Genomic DNA, 17,938 nt, shown 5'->3' on the forward strand with positions numbered 1-17,938 from the left:
TTGAGATTCTTTCTCTCCCTCTGCCTGTCTTCCCAGCTCACGCTTGCTCTCTCCTTCCCTAAAATAAAAATAAAAGGACTCCCCTGACTAGAAGTTATCTTTTCTTCCATATTATTTATTTATCTGCTTGTTATCTTTCTCCTCCCGCTAGAACCCAAGTTTCCTGAGAGAAGGAATGCGTCTTCTTGATCTCTAGGGAATCCTCAGTGTCGAGAATAGCACCGCGTGCACACGAGGGTGTTCTGTAAAGATTTAGTAAATTAATTATGATTCCATAATCTTGATTTCCCTTTAAAATCCATGTGGTGAGGTCACTGTTGAAATAATTTCAGTTATTTTTGGAAGATAATCATGTGTTGTTGGGTTGGTTTTTTTGCCTGTAACAAGTCTTACCAGCTTCACTATAAAGTATTTTTCCCTCTGATTTGTCCTAAATGTGCCTTCTCCCTGGCTTCAAAGGTTGCCCCTAGTCCGGATATATTGGCACTCAGGGGGGTAACCTCATGCTTACCCTCTCTCTCTAGCTTTCGTGATTGAGAAGCTTGCTTTTGTGTCCCAGGTTAGAGGTCATCTTCCCAGACTTAAGAATTTTATCTGCTAAATTGCTATTTGTGAACACAAAACGACTTCATTGTTTTCATCCTCTTGGCCTTTTTCATGTCTTTCATATCTTAGGTTAAATTTCATAATTTTGAGGGGCACGTGGGTGGCTCAGCGGGTTGAGCGTCTGACTTCAACTCAGGTCGTGATCTCACGGCTTGTGAGTTCGGGCCCCACATCAGGCTCTGTGCTGACAGGTCGGAGCCTGGAGCCTGCTTTGGATTTTGTGTCTCCCTCTCTCTCTGCCCCTCCCCTGCTTGTGCTCTGTTTCTCTCTGTCTCTCAAAAATAAATAAATGTTAAAAAAATTTAAATTTCATTATTTTGAATTTCTATTTCTAGAAGAAATGGCTAACTTTCTCATACCTTAGGTCAAGGGACTTAAAAAATGTTGGTTTCATTCCTTTGGAGAAGACTTGGTGTATGTTTTTGTTTTGTTTTGTTTTGTTTTTAGAGAGAGAGAGCGTGAGCAGAGGAGAGGGCCAGAGGGGGAGAGAGAGAGAGAATCCCTTGCAGGTTCCATGCTCGCCACAGAGCCCAATGTGGGGTTTGATCCCATGACCCTGGGATCATGACCTGAGACAAAATCAAGAGTTGGATGCTCAACCAACTGAGCCACCCAGGCATCCCTGGAATATGTGTATATTTGCCCCGTCTCAAGAGATTCTACTTATGTACACCCAGAAGATGAATGAAGATGGATGGAAAGGCCATGGAAACGCAATCAAGAAAGTTGTGTTCTCTTCCCGGTCCTATGCAGTCATGCTGGGTGTGTTTGTGGTGCGGTGGGGGGGGGGGGGGGGGCGGGGGGCGGGGAGGGAAGTGTTGCTGGGAGAGAGGGACCATTAAGGCACAAGGATTATTTAGCTCAGGCTTCACTGAATTCATGATTTCAGGGTGACCAAGGCCAAGTGAGCACGTGCTAATGATTACTCATAACACTTGCTATAAAGAGCTGGCTTTCTGCTTAGGTTCACACAAACCCCTTCTCAAGACAGAACACAATGATCTCCTCTTCTCTATGTTCTGGTAAACCCACCATGCCATGTCATTACTGACAAAGAGTAAAATCCCCCCTACAAGTCTCCCTTCGGCCCCTTCTCTACTTTTATACCCCCATTTACTCAACAGATCCTGCCTTGTGTCAAAGGAAGGCACTGTCCTCCTGCAAATTACTGATCTCGATGTCTACACGGCGCATGGTAGGTGGTACTGGGAAGGGAGGTAAGCGTGCTGTGGCTCACACGTTCTTGGCGGAGACGTTAAGGCCTAACATGCCCGCTCACTCCTTTAAAATGTACTGTGAACTTTCATAAGTGCTGGCTTTCTTTACTCAAGGGACTTTCTGATATTCTCCACCTGTTGGGTCACACCGGTAAAGCAGGATCATTACCAAGAGCTTTCTAGAAGACTTGAGTATCATTGCGATAGACTGGCCTCGGGAATTGCTAAGGAGCAGAGAGGTTGGGCTTTTAACTGGGAATTCACACTGATTTGGTATACGTTGAAATGCTTCACTGAGAATTGATTAAAAGGAAATGGCTTCCCAATGTTAACTGAAGACCAGCAAATAGGAGGAATAATTTAGGACTACGGCTCTTAACGCATCTGGAGTGCACTTAGAAAGACACGTTGCACATCTCTGTTGTCTGGTTGACTGGCCTGAATCTATTTGTCCATTATCCAGTGTTACTCCCTCATTCTAAGCAAGGCTCGGAATGTATTCTGGACATCACTTAACTCTAACTGCATTTTATCAAGCTGTGTGTAAATTAATCTAAAACATGGAGCCAATATCCATTATGCTACATTAAGAAAAATGGGGGAGGGGAGGCACGTGTGGCCCAAGAAGGTTAACGACGAACGCGTCCACGGAAGACCCGTCTTTGAAGAGTGACTGTACCGCTGTAGTTTTGGGAAATATTATATTCCCAACAGATGTATGTTCCAGTGCCCGGAACTTTCTTCGCTGAAAGTTGAAAATGGCTTCTAAGAGAATCAAGTGGAACAAAACACAAAGAATCGCTTTTAGGATAATTAAAACTATTTTGGATTTTTTATTTATCAATCTGGTTTCTAATATAATTTCAGTTAAATGAAAGACATTCACAAAGGATATTAGGCATACATACATAGTTTCCTTCTTTCATTGTAGTTTAACATGCTGTTGCTTTTAGAGAGTGAACTTTTGTGTCATTTCGCAGGGTGGAATCCTAATCGACTTTACAGAAAGAATACTTAGCCCAGCTTTTCACAACCCTGACCTCCGCAGTCACGATGCTCACTGAAAAAAATGCAAAAACCCAACCAAACTTAGAATCAGTAACATCTGAACTGTTTCTTGGCCTACTTTGAGAGGATGTCTTCATAGCCATGTTAGAACCCAGCGGTGGCTGTTTGGAAATAAACTGAACTTGGAAACGTTGCAGGCCACCTGTGTAGACCTGATCTTAAAGCACATTTTCATCTGGAAAGTGACCTTGGAAGTGCATATTGGATATTAATACCTGTGCGCTCAGGTATCTTTATAATCTGCCAGTCCTTGCTCCACGGGAGATAATCAACTTTTCAACACGGTTTCCCTATTTCATCGACAATGACTTCTACATACCACGCATACCCAGAAAATACTGCTGTGAAAGACATCTATTCTAAAGTTTCCAACATTATCATGCAGGGCGTATGTAGTGTAGGCACGTTGCCACTAGGCTACACGGAAAAATCACATTTGTTTCTTGTGTCGTCTTATGTACGAGCCAGCCCAATTGCATTGGGGGCATATGTAAGCTGTAAGTCCCATCTGGGTGGGGACGCAGGGCTTTGTGCATGCGAAGTTCTGATTTCTCTGGCCTTCGGATGTTGCATCTTCCAGTATTGACAGGTTAGGTCCTGGGCAGTCTACGTGATTAACAATTTAGCAGCTGTACAGCAATGCCTCACAAGTCTGCACACTCCCGGATGTGGGCACATTGTTCATTTGGTGTGTCTTACAACCACAGGCCAGAAAGTAAGTCTTCCAGGGGGCTCCACTGACTTGGGTCTTTATATTTGGGTGTCAAAGGACGCTGCAGTCAAGACTCAATGGCCCCTCACGATTGTCCTATTAAGTGGGCAGAGCAGCTGTATCTTAAATATGGGGCAAAGAGGGACCAAGGTTCACCAGTCTGACAAAGGTCACGTGGCAAGCCAGGGAGAGAGAGAGGGTGAGGACTCTATCAGCTGATGCCCAGGGTCTACGCTCACCATATCATTTTAAACATGGCGCTCGTTGGTTTCAGCCCCAATCAGCTAGAGGTGCTGTCTGTCTCTCATCTATTTCAGGATCAGCTGGTTCTATTGTCACTAGTAACTTAGGACCTGTTTTTGGCTGGCTACCTGGCATCCAATTTAATAACTGCTGCCTTTCTTTTTGAAAACTGCTGGACAGGATGATGAAAAGGAAACAATATTAAGCGGTTTAAATGAGGTGCTAATTGTTTAGAGGCATAAAGAGACCTTTGCAATGCTTACCCCATACAAGGAAGGAGAGGGAAAAAAAGAGCAGATCCCGTAATAGAAGGAAAGAAAAGTTTCTTCCGGACGCCACGCTGACACTGCGTTTTCCTATTTGGTAGCTACTTTTTCCTTCGGCGCTTCCTATGGTGTGTCTTTGTGCCCAGCTCTTTGAGGGCATCGGGGGGCAGCTCCACAGACGTTCAACAGTAACATTAAGATCTACTCTTTGGCTCATGCCAGTTCTTTTTCCTATGCCTCTGAATCCCTGCTCCTGTTAGTAAAGGATGCTTGTTCATCAAACTCAGGGTAACGGGAAACTGTCCAACAAAGGCCCTCCAAACCCTTGTTTCTAGCTCCCATAGCCTTACACATTAAGAAGGGTCAGAGAAGAACTTGACAATGTAACTTCTCACCTCCTAAGCTAGTTTCCTTGTGCTCTAGGGAATATGTTATTTTGAGAGCTGAGAATGGCACTGATCTTGCTTTCAAAGTCCTGCTCCTACCTCGTCAAAACCTAGATGTTTGCTTTCTACATGGAAGATGCTTCCTGTACAAACTTAAGTCAGCCATCAGTTCTTCCTGAAACTTTAAAGCAGCTTCTTGTTTCTAAATTTTTTTCTTTTTGTTTTTGTTTATTATTTAAAGAGGTTACCACTAGCCCTCTGGACTAGAATGATAATGGACTGGGACAGAAGAATGTCAAGGTTTTGCGGGATGTGACTGACAAAGCAAGATTAGACACGGAGCTTGGATCACGATATTGTGAGCTTTCAAGGGAGGGAGCATCGTCCTGAGATTTCAAGGGAGGGAGCTGGAAAAAAGAGATGTTTCTTTATCTTCACATAAATTACTGACCATTTAGAACGTACTGGATATGGCCTTCATAGATACATTTAGGACTTTTGGTGAAGCCCACAATCCCAAAGAGAAGCCAAGGATTTCCAGCACTCCCTTGGCACTTAACTTAGTTACTTAATACCTTATCTACGTTTTTGTGTCTTGTCTGCTGGCCGGACTTACCCCCTTAAGGGCATACTGTATGTCTTAATGGCGGTGACATGGGAGACCCACTGAGCCCTCAGTCAGTCCAGTGCCCTAGGTTTGCAAATTTGGTGAAGGAAGTGTTGGGTTTTATTTTTCACCTTTTGAGGCAGGAAAGAGGGAAGAAGAGAGTGAAAAGAAAGGGTAAGGCCGTTTTAGTGTCAGGGACTGTTTTTGATTGTTTTAACCCCCTTAATCATTTTGGGAAGAAAGGGAAAATGCTGACACAGTGCATAAAGAAGAAAGCTGTCATGGGAAACGCCAGAAACAATACATTTCCATCTGGCATTATTTGTGAAGTGCAAAATTAATAGCTATAAAGCAGGTTTAAAACAAATTCTAAAAAACCTTTCTACAAAACATAATGTTTAAAATTTGCTTTCGTAATTTGACAATACACAAAACAGCCCTTAATGGTAGTCATCAAAACAGGCTTTGTTTTTAACATGTCACTTGGGTTCTCCTGTTCTGCTCTTTAGTCGTACCACGTACTTTTCATTTAACAACGTGTATTATGGAATAATGATCAAGACGTCTTTAAGGTAAGGGTGCTCGTGACAGTGGCTGAGGGTCAGCAACTGTGAAAGGCGTTCCGATTCCCTTTTGTTCTGTTACCTCGACTCTGATGGGAATGAACTGGTGCAGTATCTCCTTTGGAATGTGTCATATACAGGTGCAGGGGGCCCTTGGCAACTCTAGATAACAGTTTTCATTACCCAAGAAACTGAGATCCTCCAAAAAGCAAAGGCATATTGAGAATCTTGAAAAATACGTACATATAACCCTAACAAACTAGAATTTCCATTTTATTGAGGCACGCTGTCAGAAAAACAGCAATAATACTTTTTGAACCTCATCTTACATGCTTCCAGGAGGAGAAGGAAAAAAAGGGATCCTATTGAATTCCTCAAAATGTTGGAGTCTGAAAAAAAATTTTAAAGTACTTACTCAGAGTCTGAACTATCATGATCATAAATGGTAGTCATTCTAGAAATAGCTTGTGTAATTTACAAAAAGAGATCAATGAAATTATTTCTTGGATGCTTCAATAGGAGCTTTGTCCCATCTATTTACGCACAAAGTCTATCATTTTTAAATAAAACCAATGAGTTCTTTGTTGGAACAAGTTGGTCAAGATTCCTGATTAGACTGAGGTGTGACTAACTAGACGTGTTCATTCTCTGAGAAGCAACAGTCAGTTATCAGGTTGGTCATGAACCTAAGGTTCAGATGTATCTGCCAAAGAGGTCCCTGAATCGTGGCAGTGTGTCTGTTTAGGATGGAACGATACATGGATTAGATGATGGAAAATACGGCAGTATTTTCCATATGATTCTGGAGTAAAGCAATAATAATAGCAATCATAACCTGGCTTTATTGTGGCGTGTCCATTTGGAGGACATGGTCTGCTAGGATTTTGTCACAAGGGCTTAAAAACTAAGATTTAAAGCAAGATAAGAAGAGCAACCTAATTTATGCATCATTCATTAGAAAGTGTCCACACTCTTGCTACAACTCTAAAAGGAACAGAGCAAACAAATCATAGCATCTGGCTCTAATTCCCCACCGAGGTGCCCCCACACACATATAGTGTAACCTAACATGATGTAGGTAAAGCAGAGGAAAAATCTTTTGTAACAGCTGGTCACCACCACATTGTAGCTGACAGTCACAGGTCATGAAGAGGTCTAAGACTATGCACACGGAAGAGTATTAGCTTGTAGAATCTGATGAAAAATAAAACCAACAATCCCAATATACGAAACTACTTCCCCTGGTTCTTAATGCTTCTCTCTGCTGTGTTAGTTGTGTTGTTACACAACAGGTGCCATATGCTCACTTCCTTCAGTGCTTTAGGTGGGAATGCTCAGAGAATAGGCATAGATTGAGGTCTCTTTGAAAACTGGCAAACAATAGGTTCTGTTGGCCCCTTCCTTTCCTTTTCCAATTTACAGGACACCAAAAGAAATAGCATATGAACACGAACTAGTTACTATGACAGCCCATTAAAAATTGACTATATGCAAAAGGAAGAGAATGCTGGAGGCCATGTGCATCAACTTTTCTCAAGAAAAAAATATCCACATTCTAAGGGCTCTTAAAAATGTAGAAAACTTGCCCTGTTACCATGGGTTTTTAGAACACCTCTAAACACACACAAAATAAGACAGTATTACCTACAAATTTCAATTGTTTCTTAAACTCTAAAAGCATTTTTTGTATTATTTTGATTTGATACAGAAGGGGAAACTCAGCTATAAAGAAATATTAAAAAGTACTTTTTGTGGCGATCAGTCTCCAGAATTTTCTGTTGCTTGCCTCCCCCGACTTGTGCTGATATTTTAAGGATGTGCTCAAGAGTATAAAGTAGGGTGCACTTTTGTCCCGTTCCCTCCTCCCGAATAGCTAGCCCCTCCCTCTCCCACAGCCAAATAGCCACCCCTCAGATGAGCCATTCCTTTTTGCTTTCGTCAATGGTCTCTGTGAAATTGGGGTCGTTGTTCATGATGGCAGCATCCGCGCTCTCTGCTGACTCTGCTCCCTTTGCTTCATTGGTGTGGTAGGTGCCCTTGTGGCGGAACATGTACCGAATGAGGAAGACCAAGGTGCAGAGAATGGTGAAAATCACCACAGCGATGACACCTGGTGGAGGCAGGAGAGGCACTGGAGGTTAAACAGACCTTGTATACATCCCTCCAACACCACTTTCCTCGTGTTGCCATGGTTCTCTCTCATGCCACCCTCCCCCACACAAAACACCAGCAACACACATGGACAGGACTGAAAGGAGATTAGACCAATTCACAGTTATATTTGGAGATCTTAATGCTATTCTCTGAGGAACTGACAGACAGTTAAACAGAAGAGGAGGAACTACTGCTCAACTCATTTTATGAGGCCAGCATTATCCTGATAGCAAAACCAGACAAACACATCACAAGAAAACACAACTATGGGGCAACAGTCCTCTTTAATAAAATTTTAGCAAATCAAATCTGGCAATGTGTGGCAGAGAATATATTATGGTGAAGGGGTGTTAATTCTAGGAATGCAAGTCTGGTTTATCATTAAAAAACAAAGCGATGTAATTTACCACATTAAAGAAATATAGGAGAAAAAGCATATGACAAATTTCAACCTCCATTCATTGTGAAGCCTCTCAGAAAGTATCAGTAGAAGGAAACTTTCTCAACCTGATAAACTTCATCTATGAGAAACCTACAGCTAATACCCTAGTCAATACTAAAAGAGTAAACATATTCTCTCTAAAACAGGAAACAATGGAAGCAAGTCCTCTCTCTCAATGTACCAGAAATCCTTGTCAGTGCAATAAAACAAAAAAGAAATAAAAAGTGTACAGACTGTGAAGAAGTAAAAATTTTCTCTATTCTCAGGTGACATGAGCATCTCTTAGAAAATCCTAAGTAATATATATATATGTGAAGTGTCTAGAACTAACAGTAAATTTAGCAAGGCCACAAAAATCAACTGTATTTTTATATACTAGCAAGAAAATACTTGGAAGAACATTTAAAGTAATAAAAACTTAAAAAAGCAATAAAACAATACCATTTATAATAAAACAAATTGAACACAGTTGTTCAAGGCTGTGTTCGCTCAAAACCACAAAACCTTACTGACAGAAATTAAAGACATAGATAAATGGATGGATAGACCACCTTTAACAGCCAAAGCACTCAGTATTGTTTTGATGTCCATTTATAGACCTAACGCAATCCCAATGAAAATCTCAGCAAACTTTTTCTTTGGTAGAAATTTATAAGTTGATTCTAAATTTTATATGGCAATAAAGTAAAGGGTCCAGAATAGCCAACGTAATTTTGAAAAAACAAAAAAGAAATAGCTGGAGAATGCATGTTGCTGTCTCAAGACTTAGTATAAAGGTAAAACAATACAGCAAGCATGGTATTGGGTAAAGAAAGATATATAATACATTAACAAAACACAACAGAGTCCAGAAAACAGACATACATATATATGGTCTATTGATTTTTGACAAAAGTGCCAAGGAGATTAAATTTGGAAAAAGTATATAGTCTTTTCAACAAGTAGTTTTAGAATAACTGGATATTAGTTTGGAAAATAATGTCTTTGACCTTTATCTCATGCTATGTACCAATGTTAACTCAAAGTGATTACAGACTTAGTTAACAGAAACCAAAGCTATAAAAGTTCTAGAAGAAAACATAGGAAGAAATCTTCACAATCTTGAAGAGGCATATCATTAAAATAGAATTAAAAAAAATCGCAAGCCATAAAAAGATTAAAAAAATAAGACTTCATCAAAATTTAGATTTCTTGCTTTAAAAAAAAATACCACTAAGAAAATGAAAAGGCATGTCACAGATTGGAGAAAATATTCACAATACATATGTCTGACACAGGACTTGAACTATCTAGAAAATAAAAAAACTGTTATAACTCAAAAGAAGTCCAATAATCCAGTTAAAAGATGGGGAAGGAGTTTTTATTTTTTATTTTTTAAATGCTTATTTTTGAGAGAGAGAGAGAGGGAGGAAGGGAGAGAGGGAGAGAGAGAGAGAACAATGAGCGGGGGAGGGCAGGGAGAGAGGGAGACACATAATCTGAAGCAGGTTCCAGGCTCTGAGCTGTCAGGACAGAGCCCAATGCAGGGCTCAAACCCACAAACTGGGAGATCATGACCTGAACCAAAGTTGGACGCTTAACCGACTGAGCCACCCAGGCGCCCCGGAGAAAGAGTTTTAAACAGACACTTCACAAAAGATTTACAAATGGCAACAGGCACATGAAAAGACGCTCAGGGTTATTAGTCATCAGCTCATTGCACATTAAAACTGCAACGAGCTACCACTACTCATCCACTGGAGTGGCTCAAATTAAGAAGACCGACAATACCAAGTGCTGATAAGATTGTGGAGCAAGCCTGGCCTGTCAGATAGGAACTGCGGGGATGTAAACGGTTCAACCGTTTTGGAAAACTGTATGGCAATTTCTTACAGAGTCTAGTCTCCACTTTCTGTCACACCCGGCAACTGCACTCCCAGCAATTACCAAAGAGAAATGAAAACTTATGTTCACATAAGACTTCAACAAGAATACTCATAGCAGCTTTATTCAAAATAGCTCAGACCTGGAAACAAACCAAACAGCCACAGGTGAGCAGATAAAACGAATTCTAGTACATTCACACAGCAAAACACAACTTGGCAATAAAAACGAACAGCCTATCGATTCATGCAACCATGTGGACAGACCTCAGAAACATGACGTTGAGCGAAAGAAGGCACGAACAGATGACATACTCTGTGATTCCATTTCTACGCCACTCTAAAGGAGGTAAAAGCTATCAACACGGCAAAAAGCAAATCAGAGGTGGCCCTTCTTGGGAGTGGGGCAGGGCAAAGGGTGGACTATACGGGGGCACAAAGAGCTTTCTGTGGGTGGGAATGTTCCAGGTCTTCATTGTGGTGGTGGCTATGGGTGTTTGTGTTTGTCACGAGTCACTGACCTGTTACGCTTACACACATGCATATCATGCTTCAATAAAGTTGATCTTAAAAAAACAAAACACAGTGAGGAGAGGGACCTTGATAAGACTGTACCGACGTGATTGGACAATGTGATTTAGGCGGCATTCTAAATGTATTCTAGTTTTAGAGTCACATATATTTCTCTCTTTCTAAAAATGTTTATTTGAGAGAGAGGGAGAGACAGAGAGCGTGAGCAGGGGAGGGACAGAGGGAGAGGGAGACACAGAATCTGAAGCCGTCAACACAGAGCCTGACGCGGGGCTTGCACTCATAAACCGTGAGATCGTGACCTGAGCTGAAGTCGGACGCACAACTGACTGAACCACCCAGGTGCCCCAAGTCAGGTATTTCTTACAGGCATCTACTTCTCCATGTGGAAAAGAGACCTACCGACTAAGCCAAGGTGATTGGCTGGGTTTAAGATCCTTGATACGATTACAGTATTAGCTGTCCTCAGACATGCAGGGGACACCTGGATGCAGTAAGACAGGGGGGCTCAGGCAGAGGAGACGGTGGGCAACGGGGGGCAAGGATACCAACCCAAATAAGAAGGACTGGGCTAGGAGGCTTCAATTATTCTGCAGCCGTCCCTGGGGAGAAAAGACACTGGAATATTTTAGATACCCTGGCTTATTAATTGTCTGATGATCTTTATTAAGATAACGGCAGCCAGACTGGCACACTCCTGCCTGTTTTTGCAGTAAGTGATCCTGGGCCTTTTGGGATGTGCGGGAGTGAGAAGGGGAAAAGAGAGGAGGGAGGAGGCTATTGTGGCTCCTGCACGATGGCCGGCCTGCCTGTTCAGGCTCTGGCTAGCCTGGCACAACCATCCCATTCTTACGGGTCAGCATTGAAAAGCAGCCAGGTTACAGGGCACCCGGGTGGCTCAGTCGGTTAAGCGTCTGACTGCGGCTCAGGTCACGGTCTCATGGGTTGTGAGTTCAAGCCCCGCGTTGGGCTCTGTGCTGACAGCCCAGAGCCCCGAGTCTGCTTCGGATTCTGTGTCTCCTTCTCTCTGCCCCTCCCCCACTCGCGATCTGTCTCAAAAATAAATAAACATTAAAAAAAAAATCTTTTTTTAAAAGTAGCCGGGTTACATTTACAACCGTGTCTCCACATCCGTAGGTCACAATCCTTAGTCATATTTAAATAACAAAACAAATCAAGTAAAAATCTAGATGATGGTTTTGTTTTTGTTTTTGTTTTTTTAAGACGACGCATTTACGGACAATTCTTACTTTCCACAGGTGAGGAGCCTGTGCTATGCATCACCCACCTCCAATGATAGCCGAGTTTCTGTTGACTCCATTTCTTATAGCTTGGCCTTGTCCTGGATTATATGGGAAATCAGCACTGGCTGCAGAGGAAGAAATGGAAAAGTCAAGTGTAAGAGTCAAGGATACTAGTAATCCCAAATAACCTGATGTGGACATTTTTTCATATAACTCTTCAGCACTTCCTGTTTCCCCAGAGGAGAGTTCCGTTTCTGACAGGCCCATCTTGCCATCGTTTCCACATGTCTCAGCGCCTCCACCCGTTTCGGCTCTTCTGTCTAACATGAGACCCAGAGAAGCACGATCAGTCTTTTGGAGGAATATGAGAGAATCTTAGAGCTACCTGAGCCGTCCTGCTTCAGTTCCACTGACACGCAAGCTGATGGATTAGAATGTTTTTTTCTCACCTTTGGCTGAAATCTGCCTCAGCTACTATTTTCTATCTACATTGGCTATTTCTGTAGAGCCTTTTATACCTTTAGTTTAAAAAGGAATCATGTCTTTAAGTGAACATTTTGCATGACTCTAATAAAACATAGGGCATGTCAGGAATGTGTAAGCGGGTAACGTTTCATAACAGTTGAGAATAATATACGCTGCCTAATAAAGTTTCCATTTCTTTCCCTGTTATAAAAAAAAATCAGAACCGGTTATATTACAGTTAGGTGTTTCTCTAGGATAAATTTCAAGTACGCAAAAGACAAACGGATCCTGAAGTCTTTCTAGAGGTCGGCAGAGTATCTGTTACCATCCATACGAGCTAATGTAACCTCAAAACCAATTTCATATTCGTTGGGCCTCTGTTTTAGACATTCAGGTTTAAGGCAAATACTCCAACGGAAGTAGCTTCCTCCTTCAGCAGATCACCTTAGTCTAGAGCCATGGTTACTGGATGGCATCGGTTAGGTATTTAAAAAATGTTTGAACGGTTATTTTGCATAATTAAATGTGTGCACACGGAGGAAAGAGGTCTGTGTTAGGGTTCAAGGAGGATCTCACTACGGACTCGGGTTTCGTAAGGCTCCTCCTTCAGCTCTCTGCTCTGAAGGATCCCTAGGATAATGATGAAAAGTAGGCAGAGCCCTTCTTTTCCTTTTCCCCAGGAAATAGGGCCACCAGAGAGATTTCAGATCCTACCAGCGAATGCTACTTCAGCTTTTCTCTGACTGAAGACCAGAAAAATGATCTGTTCCTGGATCGATCATATTCCAAATCAGCTCGGCCACCAGTGCCACTCAAGCCTGTCGATTTGATTAAAATGCAGACGCTAAGAAAGACACAAATGAAAGAACTTAACTCCGAGTCCTGGGGACTTTTCTTTCTTTTAAAAAAATATTTTTTAAAAATGTTTATTTACTTTTGAGAGAAAGAGAGAGACAGAGGTATGAGCAGGGGAGGGGCACAGAGAGAGAGACACAGAATCCGAAGCAGGTTCCAGGTTCTGAGCTGTCAGCACAGAGCCCGACGCGGGGCTCAAACTCACGAGCCGTGAGATCACGACCTGAGCGGAAGTCGGACGCTTAACTGACTGAGCCACCCAGGCACCCCTATTGTGTACTTATTTTAACTGGTCCAATCCCATGTCTAGGGAGAAAGGGAAAGGCAGAGCCAACATGAAGTATACTGTAGTCAGTGACTTTCCCCATGCCCTTTAGGACTTTCTGGTGTGGGCAGCATGGACGTATATTCAAAATTCCAAGTGTCGGCCCAAGGATGCAATGACCTTGCATTTGTAGGCTCATCACCCGATGTTAAGGGTGATCAGAAAATCATCCCGTGTGAATAAAAATGGTTTCCAAATAATATTTCTGGAAACCTTGGGTTTCTTCTTTAAACCTGAGTGTTCCCTTCAGAGAAGGATTATTTGTAGATGTGACAAATGAATGTATTCAGCCATTCAACAGATCTTTCCAGAACGCCGACTATGTGTCAGGCACCATTCTAAGTGCTGGGGATCCACAGTGAACAATAAAAAAGATGAAAATTCTTACTGATGAGGAATTTCTGTCCCTCACTGAAGAGTTTGGTTTACACAGTCAAAACACTAATTTAAAGCATGGATGTGGTTTTAGTCACGACCCTATCTAGTTACAGTAAATTGCCTAAAGCTGCTTTGTAGTTGCCACGTTACAACTCATACACTCATAGGTCACGGTAAGATTTGGTTACTGACATAAACCATCCTTCCGAGACCGAGAGACTGCGAGTTTCTTTCCGAGGATGAAAGTTCATACTGTCACGACTCATCTTTGACCTAGTTTCCAGGCCTTCTGACAACGTTAATTACCCTTCTCTGGATACTATTTAGTCCATATCTTCCTAGAAAGCCATCAAGCTTGTTGAGTGGCCCAGATGGGATTGGAAACCAGGCAAGGTTAATTCCTAAGCCATTCATTCCCATCCTGCCTTTTGAGGGCTGAAGAGGCAGCCAGGTGGGGAAGTCCCAGCATCCAGACAGTTCCACTTGGGCAGGGCCTGTGGCAGGAGGAGCCTGTTTAGGGGATGAGGGAGAGAAATCTGTTTTGTCTTGGAGGTACTGAGCCTGGGGTGCCTCTGGGACACCCAGATGGAGACGTCTACTGGGCATTTGGTATCTTATGAGTGGCTCGTATTTTTCATCTCCTTCTGAGAAACACAGCCATCTCCTCACCACTTTTAAGTAACATAAACCTTCAAAATATATGAAGTACGGAGACAAAAACAATGACAGTGGCAATTTTGTGATTATTCTATTATGTGAGAGTCATGACTCTATGAAGCTGTTTGCTTCTCTGCTTCAGGTAATGTCGATGGGAGAACACATCACGCTTTCTCTCTGCTCCAAAACCGACTGTACGGCTTTGCATCCTCGGCCACAAAACTGCAGACAAACACAGATATTTAGAGACGTGTGTACGCCCCTCTCTCTGGATCGCTTGAAGTTACTGACATAACCAGTAGTGGAAGGTGTGGGTGTGACCTGAGATGACCCAAGAAGAACAGGAACAGCTAGAAGAGAACATGGAAATTTATCCCAGGATCGCCTTTCGTACAAAATCCGAAATCCTTTGTAGGGGGAGGAAGGCCTCCTTTGAGCTGAATTTCTCTCCTGCTCCTTCTCTGCCGGGGCCACTTTTCCAACTTGACATTCTAAGCACACAGACTCCTGATGCTTCCTGGTCGACACGTTCTGGCTCATCCCTCCGCCCCCCTCACCTCTGCCCTGCCTTTCCTCTCTCTGTCCATCAAATCTTACCTGTTTGCTAAAACTATCCTTAGCCACCTGGGTTACATGTCTGGCCCTCTTGCAAGGTCGATCGGTCTGAATTCTTGTCACTTCCTACACGGCAGCCAAGCTCTTAAAGGCATGCTCAGTTATGTTCACGGTCCCAATGACAAACAGTGCTGACAGGCAGCTATGGCTAATGAGACGTTCGCTAAAATGAAATCAGCCCAGGGGTGCCTGGGTGGCTCAGTCAGTTAAGCATCCGACTTCGGCTCAGTGCATGATCTCACGGTTCATGAGTTCAAGCCCCACGTCCGGTTCTGTGCTGACAGCTCAGAGCCTGGAGCCTGTAAATATAGAAAAGCTACTAATGGTTCCTGTGTCCACTGGTCTTTGGTTATTATCAGAAAACAGCCAGTGGGAAAAACCCTGAGGTACAACCGAAGTCCTCACGAAATTCAAGGGCATGGTTCTGTTTCTCGCATAAGCATCCCTGTTTTCATGGCTTCATTTATAACTTAAGTCTGGTTGTCCTAATGCACGTGAGTCCTTACTCCCTTGAGGCATATCCATTTTATCCTGGCCAAGCAGAGCAAGCGCTATTTTGACAGATATATTTGAAATGATTTCACTGTAACCGTCCTCCCCGCCCCCTCCCCCCCCCCCCCCCCCCCCCCCCCACCCCGGGGTACCAACATCCTCTGGGAAATGCACGTATGAAAACTTGGAAACCAAGAGACGTAAGTAAGACATAGGACAAAGCTCATCCACGACACAGACTCCATTCTGTTCCATCTCATCCCCCGTCTGCTGGGAGAGCAGAGCAATTTTAGGGGTGCTGCAGAATCAAGGAACCTATATTTTGGGAAATGGCATGAATAGGTCCCAACAGGCTGGCTGGCACAGTTGTGAGAGGATGCGACTCTTGATCTCGGGGTCATGACTTTGAGCCCCATGTTGTGGGTGGAGCCTACTTAAACACACACACACACACACACACACACACACACACACACACATACACCCAAAAAACCAGACTCTAGATATTAACAGTCTCAAGACCAGACCTGCCTCAAACAGCCAAAGACTATATTCAATATACATTTCTCCTGGGTCTCCAAGTGATAGAACATGATGATGACTGTCGAAGCATGGTGCTGTGTCAGCTCTGATTTAGGGTCTCATAGGAGCATGTGCATTTCTGTTTATTTCCCTTGTGTACGTCCTCTTGTCTGTCTGGCCATCCCCATTACACTGGCCACACACAGACCGTGCCTCCTTTGCACACCTAGAGGTTGGCGCTCCTCCCTTTCTCCACCTGGCGTAGAGCAGGCAGACTGTGGGCTGGAGGAATCCATGATGAGACATTCTCCACCCACACTCATGCTTGTTCGATTGCTCGGCTGAGGCTTTGGGCTAAAGCACACTATTGCCCTCCTTGCCAGAGAGGGAACATATATGACAGGCTCCAAACATAGGCATGGGTCGGATTCACCCTCAACACACGGACGCTGTCCCCTTCCACTGTCTTTGCCACTCGAGAAGCCACCTGAGGGCTCAGCACTGGTGTCCTTTCCCTCTTCCTCCTGCTCTACCTTCAGGTTGAAAATCAAGAAGGAAACAACAAACAAAACAAACTTTGTAAAAGTGGGCCTGGCGGGGGGGCGGGGGGGGGGTTCCCATAATGATACCCATACCGTACAGCGATCCGTTCTTAGAGCTGGGTGAGTAAAAATACACTTTCCTCCCCCGCAAAATAGAAAGGATGAATGTTCTGTCCTTCCCGTTGCTGCGTTCCTGGAAGGATTTGTCAGGAAAGTAAATGACAGTCTAACCAGCACCTCTTATCCTGTGTGCTGTGTGGGACGAGTGTGGTGCCTCTTCCTGGCAGCTGAGACCCCCGGGACTCTTGGGGGTCGGGGACAAATTCTGACCCCTGCCGGCCTGGGAGGTAAGGGACATCGCGCAACAAGGGCTCCGGGGACCATGCAGGTTGTTTATACGTGACGAACAGGAAAACCCTAAATTCTAGGATTATAAGGTTAGTCATCGTTTGGATGACACTTTCCTCACAGATGAAACTCATTAGGGCCCAGGACAGCAAGGGGTTGGTGGAATCAACCTAGAAGTGTTTTCCTTCCGTGGTGGAGTACAAAATGTAAAGGCAGGTGAAATTCAAATTTCAGGAACAAGGTAATTAGGGACTAATAATAATAGCCCTTCCTACAAGTCAGGCACTGTTTTTAGTTTTTTGTTTTAATTTTTAAAATGTTTATTTTTGAGAGAGAGAGAGACAGCGTGAGTAGGGGAGGGGTGGAGAGAGAGAGAGAGAGAGAATCTGAAACAGGCTCCAGGCTCTGAGCTGTCAGCACAGAAGCCTGACGTGGGGCTCGAACTCTGAACAGCAAGATCATGACTTGAGCTGAAGTTGGACACTGACTGACTGAGCCATCCAGGCGCCCCAAGCCAGGCACTGTTTTAAGTCCTTTAAGTCCATTTCAGCCTCATGTGAACCCCGGCAGGTTGGCAATATTCATCCCATTTTGGAAGGTTCTGGAAGGCCAAAAGCTGGTCTGAGGTCCCATAACCAGTAAGTGGTAGAGCCAGAGTTTGAACCCAGGAAACTGGCTCCAGAGACGACTTGCAAAAACACTAAGCGGAACTGTTTCTGATGTGAAAGCAAACTTTGTAAGAGCAGGCCCAGGGGACACGGCTCCCCATCACTGCACACGGTCTACACCGGCTCTATCAAATCATCAACACAACTGCATGGTCTCAAGGCAACGAAGG

General features: G+C 43.6%; 1 protein-coding gene across 2 annotated transcripts in view; it reads right to left on the reverse strand.

Annotated features, from left to right (window-relative positions):
* Nucleotides 1-2,625: 2,625 nt before the first annotated feature.
* CNTNAP2 (contactin associated protein 2) overlaps nt 2,626-17,938 on the reverse strand; it is a 1,948,817-nt gene continuing 1,933,504 nt past the window's right edge. For both annotated transcript variants that reach the window (XM_027075690.2, XM_053217934.1), the window contains 2 exons: nt 11,946-12,026; nt 2,626-7,778 (listed from right to left, as the gene is read on the reverse strand). In XM_027075690.2, coding sequence (XP_026931491.1) covers nt 7,579-7,778; nt 11,946-12,026 — 281 coding nt within the window. In that variant the 3' untranslated portion in view covers nt 2,626-7,578. The remainder of the gene's footprint in view (nt 7,779-11,945; nt 12,027-17,938) is intronic.

The sequence above is a fragment of the Acinonyx jubatus genome, chromosome A2 (assembly GCF_027475565.1).
Source record: "Acinonyx jubatus isolate Ajub_Pintada_27869175 chromosome A2, VMU_Ajub_asm_v1.0, whole genome shotgun sequence".
NCBI classification, from domain to species: domain Eukaryota; kingdom Metazoa; phylum Chordata; class Mammalia; order Carnivora; family Felidae; genus Acinonyx; species Acinonyx jubatus.